Source organism: Gobio gobio, assembly GCF_949357685.1.
Source record: "Gobio gobio genome assembly, chromosome: 20".
Taxonomy (NCBI): Eukaryota; Metazoa; Chordata; class Actinopteri; order Cypriniformes; family Gobionidae; genus Gobio; species Gobio gobio.
The window spans coordinates 35,102,979-35,128,580 of NC_137113.1; the positions used below are offsets into that span (position 1 = coordinate 35,102,979).

General features: G+C 43.9%; 1 protein-coding gene across 1 annotated transcript in view; it reads left to right on the plus strand.

The window, feature by feature from the left end:
* btbd16 (BTB (POZ) domain containing 16) overlaps positions 1-25,602 on the plus strand; it is a gene marked incomplete at both ends in the record, with an annotated part of 44,245 nt that overhangs the window by 12,277 nt on the left and 6,366 nt on the right. The window contains 10 exons of the mRNA XM_079846318.1: positions 476-610; positions 7,550-7,663; positions 7,856-7,967; positions 8,652-8,721; positions 11,748-11,878; positions 13,753-13,872; positions 14,112-14,197; positions 24,146-24,228; positions 24,420-24,494; positions 24,684-24,785. Coding sequence (XP_079702444.1) covers positions 476-610; positions 7,550-7,663; positions 7,856-7,967; positions 8,652-8,721; positions 11,748-11,878; positions 13,753-13,872; positions 14,112-14,197; positions 24,146-24,228; positions 24,420-24,494; positions 24,684-24,785 — 1,028 coding nt within the window. The remainder of the gene's footprint in view (positions 1-475; positions 611-7,549; positions 7,664-7,855; positions 7,968-8,651; positions 8,722-11,747; positions 11,879-13,752; positions 13,873-14,111; positions 14,198-24,145; positions 24,229-24,419; positions 24,495-24,683; positions 24,786-25,602) is intronic.

The window sequence follows — 25,602 nt, forward strand, 5'->3', positions numbered from 1 at the left end:
ATGTTGACTTAGGGAAAAAAAAAACTGGGACGTGCCACGAAAGTACCTCACAAAACAAATTTTGGACAGAATTCTGAGGCAGCATAACGGTTTAATGATCTACAACAAAATAGAGAGAAAGCTTTGGTGATAAACAAATTTATTTACTACAATACTAATTTCTCGCACAGGTTGACAGGATGTGACATGATCATCGGATTCCGACGTACCTTATTGCCTTTCTACCTCCGCATTTTACAGCTTTCAGATGCAACCATAGTGACTCCCTGGCAATGACCAACCGTAGGGGCCATAGAGTCTTGGGGATGGGCTGTTTTGATTTATAGCAATGTCATAGCAACCACCCACAATATACTTGTACAGTTACAGGGGACAAAAATCTAGTTTCATCTATTTATTCCTCACCGTCATTATTCTAATCATATTTCTGCTGAATGATATACTAAATATATTTCCTTTTTGTGCATGTTCATAGATGCTGTACTGGAATGTCTGGGGGTCAGGTGGGAGCTGCATTGCTCCGTCCTGAGTAGTTCAGACACTTTATTTGAGTTGTATACCAGCAGCAAAAGACAGCGGGATATTGAGAGAGCAGGTATGGTGCTGTATAGTGTAGCTCCCAGATCAATGCATAAAAAAAGCCTTTTTTTATTTTTTTAGGGAGCCTCTAAAGGGTCATGGTGGTGGACAAAATATGAGTTGGAGCAAAAATTATTTGTCAATGCTTTTATGTTCTCAGTCTTGCAAATTATTTGCATTCTCCTAAGAAACTTTGTGTTCCCTTGCAAAAACATGTGTGTTCCGCTCGCTAAGAGAGCTCCAAAAGTTTTGCGAGCAAACATTGACTTGTTTTTTCTCCCATCTCATATTGTTTTCTACCACAGTTTCCTTTTAGGGGCGCTGTTTTATTTATTTTATTTTATTTATTTATTTATTTAATTAAAATTCATTTATTAATTTATTTATTTTTATTTAACTTTATTTTGTATTATTATTTCATTATATTTTTATTTTATTTATTTATTTTTCATTTTATTTTATGTTTTGTTTATTTTTGTTTTGTTGATTTGTTGTTTTTTTTAGAGTAAGCCTCTCAAGATCTTAAAGGGATAGTTTACCCAAAAACGAAACTTATGTTTATCTGCTTACCCCCAGGGCATCCAAGATATACGTGTCTTTGTTTCTTCAGTAGAACACAAATGAAGATTTTTAACTCCAACCGTTGCAGTGTGATAGTCGTAAAATGCATGTCAATGGAGATATTTTAGAGTATGAGAGCTAAGAGAGTAAAAACACATAGACATACGAATCCATATTAAACCATGCGGCTCGTGGCGACACATTGATGTCTTAAGACACGAAACGATCGGTTTCTGCGAGAAACTGAACAGTATTTATGCTATTTTTTACCTCTTATCAGACGAATGTCATCTAGTATTCCCAGCGCCATAACTTCCGGCGAATAAGGTCAAAATACTTGCGCGATCAAAGACATATATACGTAGATGCCTCATTCGACCGATCCGCGCAGGCACTAATGAGGAATCTATGTATATATCTATGATCCCGCCGGTATTTTGCATGTATTTTGATCTTATTCGCCTGAAGTGATGGCGCGGGGACGGCTGATGCAGAGCCATAGAAAAAAATGAAATACATTTTTAAATATGGATATTTTTCTTACACAAACGCATCGATTCGCTTCAGCAGGCCTTTATTAACACCCCGGAGCCGCGTGGAGCACGTTATTTGACGCACAGATGCATTTTTTATGGACTTCAAAAACAGAGCAACTATTACTGATATTATAATTGTCAGGATTGCTGAATGACACAAACAGGTAAGTTGAAAGGATATTTATTTAACACAAACATAATGGTCACGGCAGACAGGAAGAAGTGATGAGATAAACTGGAGCGGTAACTGATGAAATGTTCTGAATGAGTCTCTTATCTGATGCAGGATGGAAGTCGGGATGGTGAAAGTTCAAGGCTGGTGATCTGAAGAAGGCAGGCTGGTTGAGGAAGGATCGTCGGATGAAGGAACACAGGTAAGTATCGAGTGAGTGAGTCAGTATGGCGATGTAGTATCGACGAGACCTGACAATGACTGTAGGAACTGAAGGTGCTTATAACAGGAAGTGCAGTGATGGGGAATTAGGGACAGGTGATGAACACAGGTGCGATGAATCAGAACTCGGGTGAAGCGGAGCGGATGGGCGGAGTGTAGAGGTCTGACGCTGATGCATCTGTGACAGTACCCCCTCCTCCACGGCCAGCTCCTGAGGGCCGAAAGACCCGACGACGGGGCCGACCTCGACCTCTCGGCGCCGGACGATTGGGATGAGATGAGTGAAAGTCCTGTAGGAGCATAGGGTCTAGTATGTCATCGCGATGAACCCAGCATCTCTCCTCAGGTCCAAAACCCTCCCAGTCCACGAGGTACTCCAGTTGATTGCCCCGTCGTCGGGAATCGAGAATGCCCTGGACCTGGTAGATGTTCTCGTCAGCGGGGTCCACGGGAGGAGGAGGTACCACATCAGCGCCAGGCTCTGAGGAGTGAGGAAACAAAGGATCAGTATAGGGTTTGAGCAGGGAGACATGAAATGAAGGTGAGATGCGGTAGTGTGCAGGGAGTGATAACCGGTAGGTGACGTCGTTGATCTGCCTCTGTATTGCGAATGGACCTATATATCGGGGACTCAGCTTACGACAGGGCTGACGGAGACGGATGTCCCGGGTGGAGAGCCAGACCTTTTGCCCTGGTTGATACCTCGGAGTCGCAGATCTTCTAGCGTCGGCCTGACTCTTGTGTCTCCGAACAGCCCTTTGGAGATGAACATGAGCTGAGTCCCAGACCCTCTCGCTCTCCTGGAACCAATGATGGACTGCTGGAACATCTGAAGGCTCACCTGACCAGGGAAACAGGGGCGGCTGGAAGCCGAGTATGCACTGAAACGGCGTGAGACCAGTAGTAGACTGTTGAAGGGAATTCTGTGCATACTCGGCCCAGGGTAGATACCTGCTCCAGCAGTCTTGATGGTCATGGCAGTAGGATCGAAGATACCGTCCGACCTCTTGTATCTTACGCTCAGTCTGGCCATTGGACTGGGGATGGTATCCTGACGTCAAGCTGACTGTGACTCCCAGAAGGTTGAAGAAGGCTCTCCATACCCTGGATATAAACTGAGGTCCGCGATCGGAGACGATATCTTCTGGTAACCCAAAGTGACGAAAGACTTGGTTAAATAATGCTTCTGCCGTTTCGAAGGCAGTGGGTAGACCTGGCATAGGGATGAGTTTACAGGCCTTCGAGAAACGGTCAACAACCACCAGTATACATGTTTGAGATTGAGAAGAAGGGAGATCGGTAACAAAGTCTATCCCCAGATGGGACCACGGCCTGGTTGGAATAGGCAAGGGTACTAATTTACCTTCTGGGAGCCGACGAGGGACCTTGGCCATGGCACAGACTGAGCAGCCCTTAACGTACTGGGACACATCCTGGCTCATACTGGGCCACCAGTACCGACGTTGAAGGAGCGAGAGGGTCTGTTGACTGCCTGGGTGCCCAGAGCCCAGCGAAGTATGGACCGAGTCCATGAGGGACGGACGTAGACGCGTAGGAACATAAGTCCGTCCCACTGGCCCTCCCGGCGGAGCAGGTTCGGTTCGGGTGGCGTCGGCTATATGGTCATCTATACCCCACTGGATGGGACTAACAATCAAGGCTGGAGGGAGGACAGGTTCTGGTTCTGGAGTGAAGGTATCGGGTTGATGTATACGAGATAGTGAATCAGCCTTGACATTTTTGTCCCCTGGACGGTATGTTACCTTGAAGTTGAATCTTGTAAAGAAAAGGGACCAGCGAGCTTGACGAGTGTTGAGTCTTTTGGCCTCTCGAAGGTATTCCAGATTTCGGTGGTCTGTGATGACTATAAAGGGGTGTTTCGCTCCCTCCAGCCAGTGTCTCCATTCCTCCAGAGCTAGCTTGATAGCCAGCAGTTCCCGGTTGCCGATATCATAATTCTGCTCCGCCGGGGACATCTTCTTGGAGAAGAAGGCACATGGATGGAGTCGAGGAGGCTTCCCCTGCTGTTGAGAGAGGATCGCTCCTACCCCAGTGTTGGACGCATCCACTTCGACGGTGAAAGGAAGATCTGGATTGGGATGCACAAGGGTAGGAGCGGAACTGAATGATTGCTTCAACACATCAAACGCTTGGGTGGCTTCAGAGGTCCAGGACAGAGACTTGGCCCCTTTTTTCAGGAGTGAGGTGATAGGAGCACTGATTTGACTGTAACCTTGAATGAATCTACGGTAGAAGTTTGCGAAGCCCAGGAATCGTTGCAGCTCTTTGATGGTGATGGGTAATGGCCAGTTGGCAACGGCATCCACCTTCCTCTGGTCCATGGTGACTCCCTGAGGAGTGATCACATACCCTAGGAAGTGGAGGGTTTCTTGATGGAACTCACACTTCTCAAGTTTTAGATACAGCTGATGATCCCGAAGACGTTGGAGAACTGACTTGACATGATGGTGGTGCTCAGACAGGCTGGTAGAATATATAAGGACATCATCGATGTAGATTATAACGAACTGGTTCAGATAATCTTTAAATATCTCATTCATAAACCCCTGGAAGACCGCTGGAGCATTGGACAGCCCGAAGGGCATGACGCGGTACTCATAGTGGCCTGCAGGAGTGATGAATCCGGTCTTCCACTCATCTCCCTTTCTAATTCTAATTAAATTATAAGCACTACGGAGATCAAGTTTAGTGAATACCTTTGCACCACGAAGCTGTTCCAAGGCGGCTGGGACCAGAGGAAGAGGATACCTATACTTGACGGTGGAATTATTGAGGGTCCGGTAATCTATACAGGGGCGCAAGCCTCCGTCCTTCTTACCGACGAAAAAGAAGCAGCAGGGGAAGTAGAAGGTCGGATGTATCCTTGGTGAAGTGCCTCCTCGATGTACTCCTCCATGGCCTTCTGTTCTGGGATGGACAGTGGGTAGATTTTACCACGCGGTAGGACCGCCCCAGGCAGTAGGTCAATCGCACAGTCCCATGGCCGATGTGGTGGAAGTTTCGTGGCCAGCTGCTTATCGAAGACATCCTGGAACGCCCGGTAACTGTGAGGAATCTCATGATGGTCGTTAATAGCTGGGCTTTCAATGGAGGTGGTACACATGGAAACCTTTTGGACGGGTAATGAGTGATGGTGAGACACCCTTTTAACCTGAGATAAACAGCGTGAAAAGCAGTTACTTCCCCATTGACGAACCTCTCCCGTAGACCAGTTGATATCTGGAGAATGAAGTTCCAACCACGGGCGTCCCAGGATGATATCTGCCGTAGAACCCTCCAACACCAGAAAAGACAATTCCTCTTGATGAAGACAACCAACTTTCATTGTTACAGAGGGGCTGCGGTGACATATCCTCCCACGACCGAGCGGTCTGCCGAGGATGGAATGCACTTGAAGAGACTGCGGGATGGATTCATGGTGGACTTGTAGCTTTTGAAGAGTGGAACGGGAGATAAAGTTACCAGCGGACCCAGAGTCGATTAGCGCTTGTGCTGGAAGAGAGTGCTGACGATGTGAGATCTGAACAGTAGTGTATTTCAGTTGAGAAATGGGTGATGTAAGATGTACTGTACTCACCGCCGGTCGTGGGGGACGAACTGGACAAGAGACTATCAGGTGGCCAGCGGATCCACAGTATAGACACAGGTTGTTAGAGATACGTCTCTGGCGTTCAACTGCTGATAAATGTGCAGAACTGAGGTCCATGGGTTCTGGTGTTAGAGGGTTGACTGTGGTGGAAGGACGAGGAGGAGGCAGTGCAGGTTGAGCGAGCAGACAGGCAGTGCGGCGTTGGTCCACTCTGATGGAACGCTGAATGAGACTTTCCAAACCAATGGCATCATCATGAATGGTGAGTTGTAACCGGATCTCATGATCTAACCCTTGCCGGTAGGCGGTGATTAAAGCCGGCTCATTCCATCCACTAGAGGCTGCTAGGGTTCGAAACTGAAGGGCATATGAAGAAACAGATGACTTGCCTTGTCGTAGATGAAATAATTGATCATGAACTGATAAAGCATTAGCGACTGGAGAAAATACAACCCGGAAGTGACTAATAAAGTTGTTCAGGGTCTCAGTCACAGCTCCTTTCGCTTCCCAAAGCGATTGTGCCCAAAGCAATGCTCTTCCAGTGAGAAGGGAAATGAAGAAAGCTACCTTAGATCTCTCGGAGGCGAATTGTGATGCGTTCATCTCCATGAACAGCTCGCACTGCAGGAGAAATCCGCTGCACTCCCCCTCCTCGCCAGAGAAGGGCGCTGGCCGGGCCATGGGACTGACAGAGGCAGACGAAGAAGAGTTGATGGCGGGTGATGAAGTGACAGGTGAGGATCCAGTGGTGAAGATCGGCGTGGAAGCTTCTCCGTCGCCGTGACCAGATGGTTCGTGCATGTTTGGTCAGGTCTTCTGTCAGGATTGCTGAATGACACAAACAGGTAAGTTGAAAGGATATTTATTTAACACAAACATATAATGGTCACGGCAGACAGGAAGAAGTGATGAGATAAACTGGAGCGGTAACTGATGAAATGTTCTGAATGAGTCTCTTATCTGATGCAGGATGGAAGTCGGGATGGTGAAAGTTCAAGGCTGGTGATCTGAAGAAGGCAGGCTGGTTGAGGAAGGATCGTCGGATGAAGGAACACAGGTAAGTCTTCTGAAGGTAAGGATCGAGTGAGTGAGTCAGTATGGCGATGTAGTATCGACGAGACCTGACAATGACTGTAGGAACTGAAGGTGCTTATAACAGGAAGTGCAGTGATGGGGAATTAGGGACAGGTGATGAACACAGGTGCGATGAATCAGAACTCGGGTGAAGCGGAGCGGATGGGCGGAGTGTAGAGGTCTGACGCTGATGCATCTGTGACAATAATGCTTGGATTAGCCAGAACATTTTTAATATAACTCAGATTGTATTCGTCTGAAAGAAGAATGTCATATACACCTTGGATGACTTGAGGGTGAGTAAATCATGGGCTAATTTTCTTTTTTGGGTGAACTATCCCTTTAAAGCATAATTAGTCAACAATGTGCTATTTCAGAAATCCCATTTGCTTGAACACTCTCAGAGGTACAGATATCACACGTTACCTATAAAATTACCTTAAAAGATTCCTTAGAAATAGACGACACCACCTAAAATTCCTTATATAATGAGCACACGGGACAGAACTTTTTATTTACAAAATAGTTAATTAAAATCCTCATAAAATATGCAGGACAATAACTTGTGAACCGTTATTATGTCATAAATAATGCAAAAGAGATCACATTACAGTGACCATGATAAATAGACCATGTTATCCTCATAATAATCATAATAAATAAACCGCTTAGATTATAACTTATAAATATTCTACATATTCATCATAGAGCTTGTGAAATAGACATTGAAAAACAGTTAAAGAGAGAAATTCAGGCCGTCCACTTTGTGTTGTGATACTGCAGTTATTGGTACAGACAGCAGAGTCAGTAGTTCTGCATGTGGGAGAGGACTGGTCTACAGGAAGTGGCTTCTCAGCAGTCCTTTGACTCTCCGACTGCCTGTCAAAGATGCCTCCATCAATAAAGAGGGTAAGCGCTAAAAATACATCATATTTATTATATTATAGCAGTAAATGACAAGCTGTGTCATCATCACTTGTTGACTTGCTGTCACATGAGTTTCTGATCTAAGTGTACTCTCAGAGATGTTGACTGGTGAGGGGGCATACAGTGACAGTTAAGGAGTAATACAGTTATATAAGAATCTCTCTTGGGTTCCAGCGTTGTCTTTTGCTCTGCGTACTCTGTATAACCCAGAGGAACGCACTGATGAGTGGGGAGAGGCCGTACTCTCCACTGCAGCATTACTGGGAATGTCAAACCTCTTCCAGAAGTGAGTATCAACATCTTCAAATCTGTTCTTGAACTGGCAGATTCATTCGGTTTGCTACATGGTGTCCAATACACAAGCTACTGCAGTCACTGTTGTGTTTAGGGCTAAGGGATAAAATACACAGTTTGTAAAGTATAAAAATCATTATGTCTATGGAAAGTCCCCATAAAACATGAAAACAAAACATGTGAGTGTGTGTGTGTGTGTGTGTGTGTGTGTGTGTGTGTGTGTGTGTGTGTGTGTGTGTGTGTGTGTGTGTGTGTGTGTGTGTGTGTGTGTGTGTGTCTGTCGTGTCATATTAAGTAAACGCAGATCCAGTAGTCCATAATACTGTCACACCCAGGTCTCTAGAGAAGTTTGTTTTATCCAGTATTAGATTAATTCATATCCAGGATGTTGGGTGGAACTGGATGTGATTTTTGGCACTGCAGACAGTCATAGCATTTATTTGAAAGATATTTTTCGCATAAGATCAACTAAGTTCCACCCAGCCAAGTTTAAACTTCAACATGCATTGCATCACAGTCCATATCTCCCTTGGACATGGGTGCGTCAATTTGTAATTGTTTATGCAAATCCAATTTTACACAGTCACCAATGCTTACATATTTAGTTTCAGAATGAATACACTGTGTTGTATATCAAATATTATATTCATTTGAGGCTGATGGATATGATAAACAGGTGTCTTAAAGAGATGTTGACACGTATCTCGTCTTCGACTGTGTGCAGCTTTCATCACGTGTCCTGCAAGGTAACTATTTTTATTATTGTTGCTGTGGTTATGAAACTATAATGAAATGTACCCAGCAAGCAATAGCCGTCATTTCACAGTCTTGGTTAACTACAGACCCCATGTAGTCCAGCTATGAGTAACCCTCTTCTCGACAAAATAACTTTCGAGATGAATGATATTCCATCATGTAAGCAAAGTCAACAGTGATTACAAGGTGTTTGGTTTCATTTATTTGACATGTTCTAGATCAGGGCTGTCCAAACTCGGTCCTGGAGGGCCGCTGTCCTGCAGAGTTTAGCTCCAGCTTGCCTCAACACACCAGCTGGACATTTCTAGTATGCCTAGTAAGCAGGGTACCCGCGGGGTCTTAAAAGCATTGAAAAAGTCTTAAATTTGATAATCTAAAATTAAGGCCTTAATAGCCTTGAATTTGGTATACAAAGTCTTGGATTTCGTTACAAAGGTCTTATTTTTATTTTATTTTTTTTAACTCTTCCTAGGATTAAGTTCATACCGTAACAAAATGAACTGTTACTAGTGTGGGATAATTAAAAATTCATGCAGCGTAATGTTGAGTGCACATCGCGCTCAACGTCATAGCAGTAAGCGCGAAAGCTCGTGCACCCGTTACTATGGTTACTTTTTTTTAATTATTTTTTGTTGTTGCGGGTGAGAATGCCGCAGCCCGCTCGCGCTGTGAGCCTCGCGCTGCTCGTGCTTCACCTCACGGGGTTTAAAGCGGCTCCCGGTGAACCGGACCCGTGCCCGTCGGTGTGCTCGTGTGTGGGACCCGTGGCCGACTCAATAAGATGACGAAAAGTAAGCAGTTGGACCTTCATATTCGCTACTGAGTGGAAGACCACGTCCAGTCACGATACTTCGGCTCGCAGTTCATGGGGCATGCAACGGCGGTGGACTTCCTCAAACATTTCAAAGTAAGTTTTTATTATGAATTTTAAAAATGTTGAGTTTTTTTAATTTATAAATAATATATGATATAGTAAAGTAACATAACACGAGCAAGTGAGCTGTTCTATAATATCACGTTTGCAAATGTTACATTGAATGTATAGTTTAATAAACAAGTAACCGTTAGCCTAGCTAATATGTAGTCACTTACAATTTAGACGCAATATCGTTTTGTTCTATTTCAACGACGAAAATAGTTACAAAAGAAAAGCAACACTAAAGTGCTGTGTTTTGTTATTGAATGATTCAGCATTTTGAACAAATCGTTTTAATGAATGACTCAATGATTCATTTATTAAGACGGTCACTTGCTGCCACCTATTGGTTTATTGTTTAAAGGCATCATTGTTTTTTTTTATCATTTGTTTAAACATCAATCTCATAAAATTATTTATTACAGTTGCAATTTTGCAGTGTAAATGACTTAATTTGATTGATAACGGCAGCCTTATTAAAACTGAATTTGATCAAATGTTTTTTAACCTTTAATATTAGAATGATGTACCATCTGGGGTTCCTTATGGTTTACTTTACAGTGAGAGCTTTTTTTCTTGTTATGTACTGTACTTGATAGGCCCCAACTTAATATGATATCAAAAAATTTTAATTATTGGTTTTATTGTTTATTTTTTACTCGAAGGAAATGTCTTGAAGCACAATGTTTTCTTGTCAGAAAGCACCAGAATGCTTCATTTACATGTTTAAATCATAAAAATTGTCTCATGGGGGATAATTCCCCAGACCCCCCTACAACAAATTACTTCGTAAACATGTCACCATTTTTACCAGTTGTGAGTTTGCATGTCTGAACCTGTATCTCACCACTCAGACAGAACCCTTTAACCTTGAGGCCCCAACCTCCATCACACTAGCTATTATGTAGGCTATATAATGTCTTTGTTTAAAATGTGCTTTTCATGTCTTTTAGGAGTGTGTATGTGACCTTGACTTGAGGAAGATGGTCTGTATCTATGGATGGACCCAATGTTAATAGGCGTTTTTTTGAGATGTTGCAGCAGGAGCATGCAGAGCATTTTGGGGGTGCTCAGCTGGCAGTGGTGGGGAGTTGTGGCCTGCATACTCTCCATAATGCTGTCAAATGTGGATTCACCGACTGGCATATGGAGAAGTTCCTAAGAGCTCTGCATACAATTTTTCACAATGTGCCAGCAAGAAGGGAGGATTTCTGTAATCTCACAAAGTCCAAAATCTTCGCTTTGCCTTTTTGTGGTCATCGCCCTTGTCATCTGGCCAGACATGATGAAGTATGTTGAGGCTGTTAGCACCAAAAAGCTTCCTAACCCTGGGACGTCCTCCTAGTCAAAGTCAAACGCGTTGAGAAGAAGCTACAAGCAGAAGTTGACAGAACTTGAGAGCCTGGGCGAAAAAATTGCAACCAAGGCAGCAGAGCTGCGAAGGCTGTAGTGTTCAACACCAAGATCAAATCTATTTGTTTATTACAAATCAAATGTGTTACGCTGTTGCGTATGTATTAAATATAACTGATAATTTAAATAAAATGTTGTATTTAATTCAAGTAGCCTACTTGTACATAATTATTTTCTAGGGTTCAAAATTTATACAGATTTGACATTTTCCCCTCATACTTCTGTCAGAATGGGTACGAAGTTGGCATTGAATTTCATTTAAAATGGCATTAAAAAGGCCTTAAAAAGCCTTGAATTTCATTTGGAGGATCCTGGGGGTACCCTGAGTAAGGCCTTGATTAGCTGGTTCAGGTGTGTTTCATTAGGGTTGGAGCTAAACTCTGCAGGACAGTTCCTTTGTGAAAGACTCCAGGTGCAGGATTGGACACCCCTGTTTTAGATAGTCTATTCTTGGTCTATGGTTAGACGTCTATTACATTTTCACTGACAGCCCAAATTTTGCCTTGTTTTAGCTTAGATGTCAGGGCTGTGTTTGGACGGCTATTAGACGCCTTTTAAAGGTAAAATTGCTTGCTAGGTATCCTATTCCTATTCCTATTCCAGCCTATTCTGTTCTTTAAATCACCAATAGGGGGAGCTCTGTATTTAGTGAATAAACGTCTATTAATCTCTTTCTGTGTTTTTCAGTTTAAAGAGACTGTTCTCCAGAGAGCATGCGAGCGCTGGTTGGAGCTGTTCCTAGTGACCGAACTCTCTTTCCACATAAAACTCAAAGATTTGTCTTTTGACCTCCTGCTGAAGACCCTGCGTAGTCCAAGGTCTTATACATTTTCTTAAGCTTTTTAAGAGCATCACTGACAAATCACATTGGGAAACACTTGCATCATGATCTTGCTTGATTGCATTGCTTTTGCATAAAGAATAGGAAGCCTATTTATAGGACCATTAGGATGTTTTTACGTTGTGACATTTTTATCCCAAAGCCTCATTGTTGCAAACCATCAGGATGTTTTACTTTTGAGTTTGTTTATAATCCTTTTTATTCTCAGGGGTAATTCGCATTAGATTCTCTATCATGAAAAGTCATACATTTATCTTAGTCATGAAAATAGTAATTTTTCAATTGAATCAGCGTAAAGTAAATACATTTCACCAAATGCTATATCGCTTCATGGTAATGGGGAAGTGTGATTTTTGTAATGTCACTTAAGGTCTTAAAGGGATAGTTCACCCAAAAATGAAATTTACTCAACCTCGAGTCATCCTGGGTGTATATGGCATTCTTCTTTCAGACAAATACAATTGGAGTTATACTAAAAATTGTCCTGGCTCTCCTAAGCTTTATAATGGCAGTGAATGGCTGTTTCTGTTTTGAAGTCCATAAAAGTGCATCTATCCATCATTTAAAGTAATCCACACGGCTCCGGGGGGTTAATAAAGGCCTTCTGAAGCGAATCGATTTGTGAAAGAAAAATATCCATATTTAAAACTTTACTAATTGTAATCTCTAACTTCTGCTAACTGTCATACGCTGGAACGCCAGTCTCTCGTGAACGCGTCTACGACAGTTTTTTTCAGAAATTAGAGATTACAGTTTGTAAAGTTTTAAGTATGGATATTTTTATCACACAAATGCATCGCTTCACTTTAGAATGCCTTTACTAACCCCCTGGAGCCATGTGAAGCAGTTTTATGATGGATAGATGCACTTTTATGGACTTCAAAACAGAAACAGCCATTCACTGCCATTATAAATCTGGAAAGAGCCAGGACATTTTTTAATATAACTCTGATTGTATTCGTCTGAAAGAAAAATATAATATACTCCTAGGATGACTTGAGGGTGAGTAAATCATGGACTAATAAATTTTTTTGGGTGAGCTATACCTTTAAAGGTCATAAAATAGACTTTTTCCCTTATGTAAGATACAATTTGCTGTTATTTTTGAGTGGCATATGTCCTGGCCATTCTTTAAAGTGTTTAAAGTGCTTTTCCGAACTTGAAATAACCTTCTGCATAGATAATGACTACTAAAACGGAGCAAAAATGAGCAGATGGAGTAAATCAGAAAACGCCTCACAAACAGTCATGTTAATGATGTGTGCCATTTTGTAAAAAGGAACATTTTGATATCATGCGCTCACCATCATGTCTTAGCAAACTTGACTTACTTTTTTCTGTGGAACACAAAAGATACTTTGAGATTTTTTTGGGACCATAAAACTAAAATCAGATGGGTTCTAGCTACATTTAGATGCAACCAAATAATCTGTTATTAATCACATTGACTGAATCACGGACTGAAATAATTAAGAAACAATTAATTTTGCATAACGAATAGGAAGCCTATTTACATTTGTCATGATTTTTTTTTTTTTTTTTAATCAGCATAAAATAAATAGGCTACATTACACCAAATACTATATTGCTTCATGGTAACAGGGATTTTTGTAATGTCACTTAAGGTCTTAAAGGTCGTAAAATAGACTTTTTCCCTTCATGCAAAATAAAACTTGCTGTTTTTTTCTGTTGATTTTTGAGTGGCATATGTCCTGGTCATTCTTTTTCAAGTGTTTAAAGTGCTTTTCTGAACTTAAAATAACCTTCTGCATATATAATGACTATTAAACGCATTACAAAATGAGCAGATGGAGTAAATCAGCAGGAAACTAATAAGGTCTCTGTGTCTAGACTGTTTGCATCTAATGAGTATGAGGTCTTGAGAGCAGTGCTGTACTGGCTGTACCTGAAGTTAAACCCCCTCAGAGAGACCCTACCTGCCCATAGCACCATCATCCACTTCTTCTCCAGGTACATAACCTTTGTCAAACCATTTACAGCTATCAGCAACAACACAATGCACATGGTCCATTAGTATAATTCCAGTCAGTAAAAACGCCATTTACAGAGGACATTACAATAATTCAATGACTTCAATTGTGCAGCAAACTATAAATTCTTTTTGGAATGACCTTCATACTGCTTAGCTAGTATCATGCACATATGCTGTTTTTAATGACATCCCTCCATCATGTGTCTGTCTGTTTCAGGGAAACGGCTGTTTTCTTGGAACAGCCTCAGGGTCAAAAATACATCACTATCTTTCAAGCTCTTCGTATGCATGGCATTACTGAATGTAAGTGTTAAGCGCTTTATGAATACTATACATCCATTTTTTCACAAACTAAGGGCCCTATCATTCACCAGGCGCAATGCAAGTGTTTTTTGCTAGTTTCAGCCTGACACAGTTATCATTTTCATGTCCAGCGCCACGTTGTTTAAATAGCAAATGTATTTGCACCCATCCAACCCGATCTCAAAGCAATTCGTACATATTTGACCAGGTGGCTAATTCGTACAAATTTATATGACCTCACTCGTATGAATTTGTACGATTTTTGCTAAATCGTACGTATTTGACGAATTACCAAATTCGTATGAATTTGTACGAATGACCTACCTCAAACCCCGCACCTAAACCTACCCGTCACTGGGGTTTAGACAAAACGTACAAATTCATACGAGTGAGGTCGTACAAATTCATACGAATTAGCCACCTCATAAAATATGTACAAATTGGTCATGAGATAGCGTTGGCCCATCTGTTCGCCCATGGGTGTGCTGGTGTGAAAACAAGGTGTGTTCAGGCACATTGGCGCGTTGCTATTTTGAGGCTACTGAAAACAACTGCACCATTGACCAACAAAAACCTGTTCTAAAGTCAATAGCGCTGTATTTTTTGTGTTATTTAAAGGGCGCATTAGTAATGTGCGCCTATACACTCTGCTTATTACACATACACAGGGACACGCAGCAGCACACACATATTTTTAAATATTACAAATAAAAGGATTCCTCTTTGGAGAAGTGTTCAGTCTTTCCTCTCTCACATTCCACCATGCAAATAGCGAATTCACTATGGTGCAAGCGCAACTGGCTTTTAAAAGGAATGGGAGTTGTGATTCTGATTGGTTTATTGCACGTTACGCCCAAAACAAACCCATGACTCATTAAGAAACTAGGTACAACCCTTTTGGACCATGCGCCTGGCGCGCTGACCATTTTTTTCGTTGTTAAACTAGCAAAAGTGGATTCAGACATAACCTAAGTCCACCTGCACCATCTGCTTCAGACCATGCGCTCAGATCGTTAAAATAGCACCCTGACACCCTGAGCCTCAAACAAGGCATACATCTTTGATTTTTCCCCAAATCTCTAAATACTGTTGCACCCCATCGTTAGCTTAAATGAAAACAGACAGTTTGGCAGAATAATGTGTATATCTGAGAAACAGTACGTCCCAGCTACAGGCTCACGTCATGGACACAATCAGAGCCACATCCACTGGACCTCTAACACCCACCCAGCATGTGATTATATCCCACCCCCACCCAACAGACATGACAACTCTATCAGCTATTCAGAAAACGCCTCACAAACACAGTCATGTTAATGATGTGTGCCATTTTGTAAAAAGGAACATCATCATGTCTTACCAAACTTGACTTACTTTCTTCTGTAGAACACAAAAGAAGATACTTTGAGATATTTTTGGGACCATAAAACCAAAATCAGATGGGTTCTCGCTACATTTATATGCAACCAACCAAATAATCTGTTAGTAATTACATTGACTCATTCGGACTAAAGTAATAGATAATTACGAAACAATTAAGCATGTAAGTGCTTGAATCTGAATGTTTTCTCAATTGGATCACAAAAGTTTGGGTTTATATATACAGAACTTTCATAATCTGAAATTGGATTGGATTCATTCCAACTAATGAAAATGTGTAAATGTAAACATACCTTTGGACCCCATTGATTTCCATTGTACGGATAGAAAACATTTTAAGAAAAATGTGAATACTTCAAAATATTTTGTATTCCACAGAGAGAAAGTCAGAATAATTTGTATTTGGGGGGTGAACTATCCCTTTAAAATAAAATGCTCTTTGTCACTTTCATAACATTGCTGTGTTTATTTGAGTGCCACGGCTTGTCAAATTGACATTAAGAATACCTTTTCACCTGAAAAAAGATGGTGCCAACATTTGGGGAAACCTGTTTGGAAACCGGCTCGGGTTATGTATATAACCCTAGTTCCCTGAGAAAGGGAACGAGCACTGCATCGGAACGATGAATTTGGGGACACTCCCTAGGCAACAGCGCGTCTGAAGTATGAATGAAATCAGGCCAATCCTGATTGGTGTTGCGTCATGACGTAACTATGACGGCATACCCGGAAGATACATAAAGGGGAGCCCGAGCATAGTAATGGCAGTTATCGCGATGAAGCATGCGCTCCAGGCCTGCCGAGGTGTGGCGACGAGATGCAGTGCTCGTTCCCTTTCTCAGGGAACAAGGGTTATATACATAACCCGAGCCGTTCCCTTTCGAGGGAACTCCCACTGCATCGGAACGACGAATTTGGGGAACGAGTACCCACTAGGCCACACCGATGGTAGCACCAGTCCTAGTGTGAAGCCGGAGACCGGGCACAGCTAGGACTGGAGTACCCTAGCACCGGGCGTCGCAGGGAGGTGCAGACTATAAGATCTAATAAAAGTGTGCGGAGTAGCCCATCCGGCCACCTCGCAAATGGCCTGCAAAGGGACCCCAGAAAGGAGGGCCACCGAGGAGGCCATGCCCCTGGTGGAATGTGCCCTCACGGCCATAGGTGAAGGCAGGTTGCGCACCTGATAGGCCGTGGCTATTGCCTGGACAATCCAGTTACTGATAGTCTGGGTTGACGCAGGCAGCCCCTTCTTAAATGAACCAAAACACACTAATAGCTGCTCAGATTTCCTCCACTGTGCAGACTTCTCCACATATAATTTAAGGGCTCTGACCGGGCAGAGCAGGTGAAGTCTCCCTTCTTCCGCCGTCACGTGAGGCGGAGGATGAAATGCCTGAAGAACCAAAGGCTTGACCACGCTAGATGGCACCTTGGGCACATAACCGGCCCTAGGGTGTAAGATGGCCTTCACTTCGCCAGGGGCAAACTCCAGGCAAGTCGGCGTAAGCGCCAAGGCCTGAAGGTCCCCCACCCTCCTCAGAGAAGTGATGGCTAAGAGAAAGGCCATCTTAAGGGTCAAGCTCTTTGGGTCTGCTGACTCTAGCGGCTCGAAGGGGGCCTCAGCCAATCCTTCTAGAACCACTGCCAGATCCCATGTTGGGACTCTGGAACGAGCCACAGGCCTCATCCTCCGAGCCCACATTCCAAAAACACATTCCACTTGAGGCTGTACAGTCTCCTTGTAGACGGAGCCCTGGAACTGAGTAAGGTCTCGACCACATCCGCCGGCAGGCCAGTCTCTAGGTATCTGGCCCCCTCAGGGGCCAGACCCAAAGGTTCCATAACTCGGGCCGGGGGTGAAATATCGTGCCCCCTGCCTGAGACAGGAGATCCCTCCTCAGAGGAATCTCCCACGATTGACCTGCCAGCAGAGCTATGATGTCCGAGAACCAAACTCGAGTCGGCCAACGTGGCGCCACCAGAAGCAGGTTGGCGCCCTGTCGACGGACCCGCTCCAGAACTCCCGGGAGCAGAGCGATTGGGGGAAATGCATACAGACGCAGCCTCGGCCACGTCTGCACCATGGCATCCAGCCCCAGCGGGGCCGGATGCGTGAGAGAAAACCACAGTGGAAAGTGGGTCGTCTCTGGAGACGCGAATAAATCCACTTCCACTGGGCCAAACCTCTCGCACATGGCCTCCACCCCCTCTGGGTACAGTCGCCACTCCCCTGGCCTCAGCCCCTGCCTGGACAGGATGTCTGCTCCCTGATTTTGGACCCCCGGGACGTACATTGCCCTGATGGACAACAGTTTCCCTTGGGCCCACAGAAGGATCTGATGCGCCAATCTGCATAGAGGGCGCGACCTCAGACCCCCCTGCCGGTTGAGGTACGCTACGACAGACGTATTGTCTGTCCGTACCAGGACATGGTGACCGCCGAGGTCCGGGAGAAAGCTCCTGAGAGCCTTGTAGACCGCCATCATCTCCAGGCAATTTATGTGCCAGGAGGAATGACGGCCCTCCCATGGGCCCCTCGCAAAGCGGCCGTCCATGACCGTGCCCCAACCAGTGAGGGAGGCGTCTGTTGAAACGGATTTCCGGCAACAGGACGCTCCCAACACTGGCCCCTGGGACAGAAACCAAGGTTCTTTCCATATGGCTAGGGAACGAAGGCATACGCGCGTTACCCTGATCATACGGAACGGGTTCCCCCTGGGGGAAAACCCCTTGGTCTTCAGCCACCACTGTAGAGGTCTCATGTGCAGCAGGCCAAAAGGTATTACGTTGGACGCTGCTGCCATGTGACCCAGCACCCTTTGGAAGTGCTTGACAGTGATGCTGCGGCCTAGCCTTAATCCTGAGACCATCGCCCGCATGGTCTCGACTCGCGCGGGAGCTAGTTGCGCCCGCATCGATGTCGAATCCCACACGACTCCCAGGAACGTTGTTCTCTGGGATGCCGTCAACACACTTTTCTTGGTGTTGAGTCTCAGCCCCAAGCACTTTATGTGGGCCAGAACGACATCTCGATGCCGAACCGCCATATCGTACGATTGGGCCAGAATGAGCCAATCGTCGATATAATTCAGCACACGGATGCCCTGGAGTCTCATTGGAGCCAGAGCTGCATCCATGCACTTTGTGAACGTGCGTGGGGAAAGAGCTAGACCAAAGGGAAGCACTCGATATTGGTACGCCTCGCCCCCGAAAGCGAACCTCAAGAGCTTCCTGTGACACGGAAGGATGGATATATGGAAGTATGCTTCCTTCAGATCTATCGTGACGAACCAGTCCTCGGACCGGATCTGACTCACGATGGTGGGAATGGTGAGCATTTTGAACCTGAACCTCATCAGAGATCGGTTCAAATACCTCAGATCCAGAATAGGACGCAACCCTCCATCCTTCTTTGGAACTATGAAGTACCGGCTGTAGAACCCGGACTCCCTCTCTGGTGGGGGAACATACTCTATGGCCCCCTTTACCAGCAAGGATTTTACTTCCTGTTCCATTACCCGAACCCGCTCTAGTTCCACTACAGTCCATGTCACTCCACAGAATTTTGGTGGAGGATGACTGAACTGCAGTCTGTAACCCTTTTCTACAGTACGCAGGACCCACGTAGAAATACTCGGAAGGCGTTTCCACGCGCCGAGATAATCTACTAAGGGAACCAGCCTCTCGAGGCTGGTCCGATTTTCGGTGTGCGGACAAGTTAACTGCCCAGTCGCAAGTCCTCCCGGAGGCGGCTGGAGCAGTGAACGTCCGCGGGAAATCGATGTGGCCCGAAGCGTCTGTGACGGCGGGATTACCACATCGATTTCCCGAGAGCGCCGCGGCGGGGACAACCTCGGTTGTTCCCGCGCGGGGGGGACCGCTCTTTGAAGTCCAGCCGAAGCTAGGACTTCTTCCCAGCAGCCTTCCTAGCCTGAAGGACGTTTCTCAAATCGCCCACAGGTGCGGAAGCCTGCTGGTGCGAGCGCCGCCTCTGTTGCCAAGCTCCAGGAGGAGGGGCTCGAGAGGCGACGCTCTGCTTTTGCACCTGCCGGTGCGAGGAACTGGTGGACGGCTGAGGCTGCCCGCTGGAGGCAGCCTTCCCTTTGGAGCGACGAGGGAGGTATTGGCGGAAGGCCGCTGACTGCTTCCTCGCCTCCTGGAATCTGTCTACGACGGTATTAACAGCGTCGCCGAACAGTCCAGAAGGCGAGATCGGGGAGTCTAGGAGGAAGGTTTTATCCTTTTCCTTCATCCCCGATAAATTCAGCCACAAATGTCTCTCCACAGTCACCATAGATGCCATGGAGCGGCCCACAGCATGGGCTGTCTCCTTGGTGATGCGGAGAGACAAATCCGCGGCCTTCCGGAGCTCCAATATGTCCCCTGGAGAGGGACCCTCACCCTCATCTAACTCCTTCAGGAGGTCGGCCTGGTAGGCTTGCAAAATAGATAGAGTATGCAAGGAACTACCAGCCCGCCCAGCCGCCATATAGGCTCTGCCCACCAAGGCTGAGGTGTCCCTGCAGGGCTTGGTGGGCAGTACCGGGGCTTTCAGCGACGATGCCGATTCGGGAGAAAGATAGCCCGCGAGAGCATCTTCCACCCGCGGCATCGTCCCGTATCCAGCTTCACGCGCCCCCAGGATATTAGAATAGTCCAATACAGGGGGATTGGAAACGCGCGCTGAATACGGCTTTTTCCAAGACTTGCACAACTCATTGTGCAGGTCCGGAAAAAAAGGCAAGCCCCGGCGAGGAGTTTGAGCCCGGCGTGAAAGGAATCTCCTGGATTTGGCTGGATTTCCTCATTTTCCTGTGGCCAATCGATTCTTAATTTGGCCACCGCACGGGTCAAAACCTCAACCAGTTCCTCTTGAGCGGGTGGGTGAAGTGGCGACTCATATGGTGCTTCACCACCCGCTTCGATGTCCACCTCATCTGGTTCCTCAGAACCAGAGAGGATGAACACCGGATTCTCCACCCCGGGGGAAGAAGCCGCAGCGCGGGCTTCCACACGGGGAGGGAGAATCTCGGAATCGTCAGACGAAGTTTGGGAAGGTGCCTCAGCAGTCCCAAACCTGTCTGACAGATCCCGCTGTGAGCCCCAGGATCTGCGACGCCGAGCCGCCTCAGCGACTGCGGGTCCAGAACCAGAGGGCTCACGAGGCTGGCCGGCCTCATCAAACACGGCCAGCCGAGAGCGCAAGAGCCTGAGTGTGAGCCGCTCACAATGATCACAGGCTCCCTCGAGAGCCGCCCGAGCATGCTCAACACCCAGGCACTGTACACAAAGTGAGTGTGTGTCCGAGCCCGACATATAACGGGGACACGGATGCACACACTGCTTAAAGTCTCTTGCGGTCGCCATTTCACACACACTTTTTCTCTCTCTCACAACGTACAACAATAAATAGACAGACAGATTTCACAAAGAGCGCTATGCTGAAGAGCGATAACTGCCATTACTATGCTCGGGCTCCCCTTTATGTATCTTCCGGGTATGCCGTCATAGTTACGTCATGACGCAACACCAATCAGGATTGGCCTGATTTCATTCATACTTCAGACGCGCTGTTGCTTAGGGAGTGTCCCCAAATTCGTCGTTCCGATGCAGTGGGAGTTCCCTCGAAAGGTAACATTATTAGCTGTGTTTGGTGAAATTCCTAAAGGGGTCATGAACTGGCTTTTTAAAAAAAATGTATACTGTTGTCTGAGGTCAACTTATGACTTTCGCATGGTTTTTACATTTAAAAACATCATAATGAATAAGTAATAGGCTATTCTCTGCCCTGGTTTTGAGCCTCTCTCATGGAACGCTCGGTTTTTATGGGCGAGCCGCATTGAAGACTTGGAAGTAAACTACTAAAAGATATGATTGGATAAGCTTTGAATATTATAAAGAGCTTCAGCTCCCCCGTGAGTACACGTGAGGAATTGTTTTGAAAGCATGTGGAAAAACGGCAACCGGAATGATTCGCCCAGAGGGCTCGCAAAATGTCTTTATCAAACAAACACAATGATTTATCCCTCATCCACCCACAATTAATTGGAATGTTATTTTTTATTACTTGGACCGCCCGATTGGTGGATATATAACCGCGAACCGTGCATCACTAACCAGGGCTCTGAACCGGTTCAAGGAACGAAAACGAAAACCGGAAACAAACGAAATTTTGAGAGGAACAAAAACGAAAACGAAATCAAAATCAATTTGAATCGTTCTGAACAGAAACGTTAATTTGAAATGACCATTAACCGGTTAATAACGTTATTTTATCGTTCTCTTTAATATTTTAATTTGGCAGTGACCAATAATGAATAGAGTAGTACAGCATGTGACGTTGACGGATCAAGCGTGAGTGAAATGCCCGCGCACCAGTCATCTATGAATCTACCGGTACGCAAGTCAGTGTGAGCGCATTTTCATGCCTCAAGTACATTTCTTTCCCCGCTGAGGTCTACAATGAAAGCGCAGACACGTTTAAATAAGTAGTACAGACTTTAAGCTCAAATAGTCTGATTTAGGCTAGTTTGTGGATTTCCGTTTAAGCCTTTCCAAGTAGGTTACTAGTATCTATCAAACATTTTTCCTATAGTCTTTCAGATTGCCAATACAGGTCAATGTTTTCTATATAGAAGGTTGATGCTTCTTATTAAATGGTATGTTGTATTGCATTAAACGATCAAGCTTTATTAGCTGACTGAATTTGATTATGTGATGCAAGGACGTGTTGCGCAGTGTTTGCTTTGAAATTACCAGTTGACAGTGCATTAAAAGAGCAATGGTTATCCAGTTTATTTATTCTTTATTCATGCAATTTTTAAAACAAGTCGTGTTGAAAAAAAAGTTATGTACAAAGAATGTTATCACTCTTCTGAAAAGAATAGGCATATAGAGGGCCACTTTCCACTCCAAAACAGGTCAATATTTGTCACGCTGTTTATGCTTTGTAATTAATGCATGTATTTCTGTTGTGGTTTTAAAAATATTATGAAATAAATATTCAAGTTTAATTATCATGCATTATATTATTATTGAGTGAAAATAAGTCTTTATTTATACATATTTGTTTAAAGTAGGCCTATAGGCTAAATTAAAATAACGTTATTAACCATTATTTTTTCAAATCAAACCGTTTTCGGAACAGTAATGTTTAATGAGGAACGCAAAAATGGAAACGTTAAAATATCGATTCTGCTCGGAGTGAACCGATTGATATTTTTTTCCGTTTTTAAGCCCTGTCACTAACACGCGCATGCACAAGCCTCACTGCAGAGTCAGACAAATCAGCATGATCAAAACTTTCGCAATTGTATTTTTCCTTCAAATATCAAGTCAAGAGCGAACAATGCACATAAAGAAAGGAATGTTATTTCACTATTTAAGCCCGTTGGCAGGCCGGTAATACGTTTTGGTAGCCCGTCTGGAAAACACTGCCACGGGACGTTGGGCTTTGCAATGTCCGAATCTGATCATGAATCGCAGCACAATGAAAAAAACAACACCTCAAATAAAGGATTCTCCAGCCTATGTCAGCGTGCTAAGTTATGTTCAGTTACGTACACGTAATCAATAGATATCAAACGATCTGTAACAATACAATACTATTGCACATAAAATTAATTTTTACTCACATTAGTGTGTTGCTTCATTAATTCATGTAATCTCATCCTGTCTGCAAATCCAGTCTCTTGTATACAAACTAATCCGTGGTGAAATGAAGGAACAAACGCACAATGTCTTACCCACGTGAGCTGGATATTCATTAAAAATCAAGTTCATCCATGCATTCATATTGGAATCTGAATTAAGCTCATGCAGGTTGTTTTATTGCTTGGAAGTTCGAATCAGGCATACTTCTTCTGTTGAGGCGGCGTTTCACCACACTCTGACGTCACAGCTTGGCACATTCTGAGGGGTCTGGTGTCAATAAAAGCTTTTCTTTGACTAACAAGGAAGTTTTCAGCTCTGAAACTTACAGGATATTCTTATATCACGATTAAGTTTTATATATCAAAGGCTGAATGAAAAGTCGATTTTTCAATTCATGACCCCTTTAAAGTCAGCATGAAATAGACATTGCAACATATATCCGAGTGAAATGCTTCTCGAATAAGAAAAAATGTAGGGCTGGACTTGGTTTTGTCTATCAGGAATTGACTGGAACGTTGAAACATTGTGGTTTGGTATTGCTATGATCTCATGTGAGTGAGAGGTTGCCCTGCCCTCACGCCAGTAAACAAGTCACCAGAGAAGAGAAGAGATGTCGATGCAAGATTATGAGGACACATGAATTTAAAAAATAATAATAATGATGTGCACTGATATATAATCTTTAATAAATACTGCTGCAATACTGTTTCAAAATTCACATTTGAGGAATAAGTGTGTAATTTGTGTTATAAAATAAAACAAAAAGGTCTTGTCAATTAGCCACACACAATACTGGAAAAGCTATAGTTTTAGAAACAACTGTGTGTGTAAAATGCATATAGTGTTGCTACTTTTAGTTTACTCCCCAAAACTATATTTGAGTTGTGTTGTTTATGTGTGTTCGTGTCTCAGGGCAGCATCTGCAAGAGCTGCAGAACATCAGAGTGCTTCCTGAATCCTGGCTGCTGAGCATCCTGTCAAATCATTATCACACTGTGAGCTTGTGTAGAGACCACAAACATAACACCATATTCAACCCACCCATCACTCCAGATGTAGTGCCATACTTAATTCATGAACTGCTTGTTTCAAAGGAGCTTTATATAAGTTGTTTTGTTTTTTTACTACCAAGTGAGAACTAATTAATTAGCTCCATAGTTAATCTGTATGTTTTTCTTCCAAATAGCTTTACAGCGGGGGCGACATGGTCGTGACTGACTTTTCTAAACAAGCCATCCGGTTCGGAATGATGTTTGATAGGGTGCGGTACACTTTCTGATACTTTAACACAGATGAATTATGCCCATTTCCAGAACTCCATGATACTTTTCTGTCCTTCAATCGCTCGCTATTTCTGTTGTTACCATATGACAAAAGTTTGTGTTCTTTTACTTGCTTGTAGGCCTGTATTTTCTGTTGTATGTGTTTTTCACTCTGTCACCGTATACAGGAACAAGAGTGCTGCACTCAAACCATCAGCCTCTGTGGTTTTTACTTTCTTCTCCATGCTGCTAAATTGGGCGAATCAGATACGTACAACTTCTCCATTGAGGTTAGAGCACTCACAGGTTCATTCCCTTATGAAAAAGAAAGGTTTATAATTGTTTTAATGTGCACTTGAAGTCTTAAAAGTATATTTTTAAAAAATGTGTTTGCAGATATTAATGTAATAAAAGCACACTTAAACACAGTACACTTTAACCATATTTCAAAGGCAATTATGAAATTACACACAGGCCTGGTTTCACAGACAGGGCTTAGATTAAGCCAGAATATAGGCTTTAGTTCAATTTAAGTAGCTTTTTTAAATGTGCCATAAAAAAACTTTACTGTGTGCATCTTGAGACAAAACAATGGCACTGACATGTTTTAAGATGTCAGTGCAAGTTGTTTTCAGTTAAAACAGCTCAAACATGCATTTTAGTCTGTGACTAAATTTAAGCCTCGTCTGTGAAACCAGGGGATAAAGATGTACTTAAGAGCTATGTAAGTAATACACACTCTTAAAAGGATAGTTCACCCAAAATGTAAATTCTGTCATCATTTACTCACCCTCAAGTTGTTCCAACCCTGTATAAATGTCTTTCTTCTGCTGAACACAAAGGAAGATATTTTGAAGAATGTTTGTAACCAAACAGCTTATGGACCCCATCGGCTTCCATAGTATGGAGGAAAAAAAACTTTGGAAGTCAATGGTGCCCCACAATTGTTTGGTTATTTTCATTTTTTGGGGGGTTTGGGTTCACCCAAAAATGAAAATTACCCCATGATTTACTCACCCTCAAGCCATCCTAGGTGTATATGACATTGACGAATTCAATCAGAGTTTTATTAAAAAATGTCCTGGCTCTTCCCAACCTTTATAATGG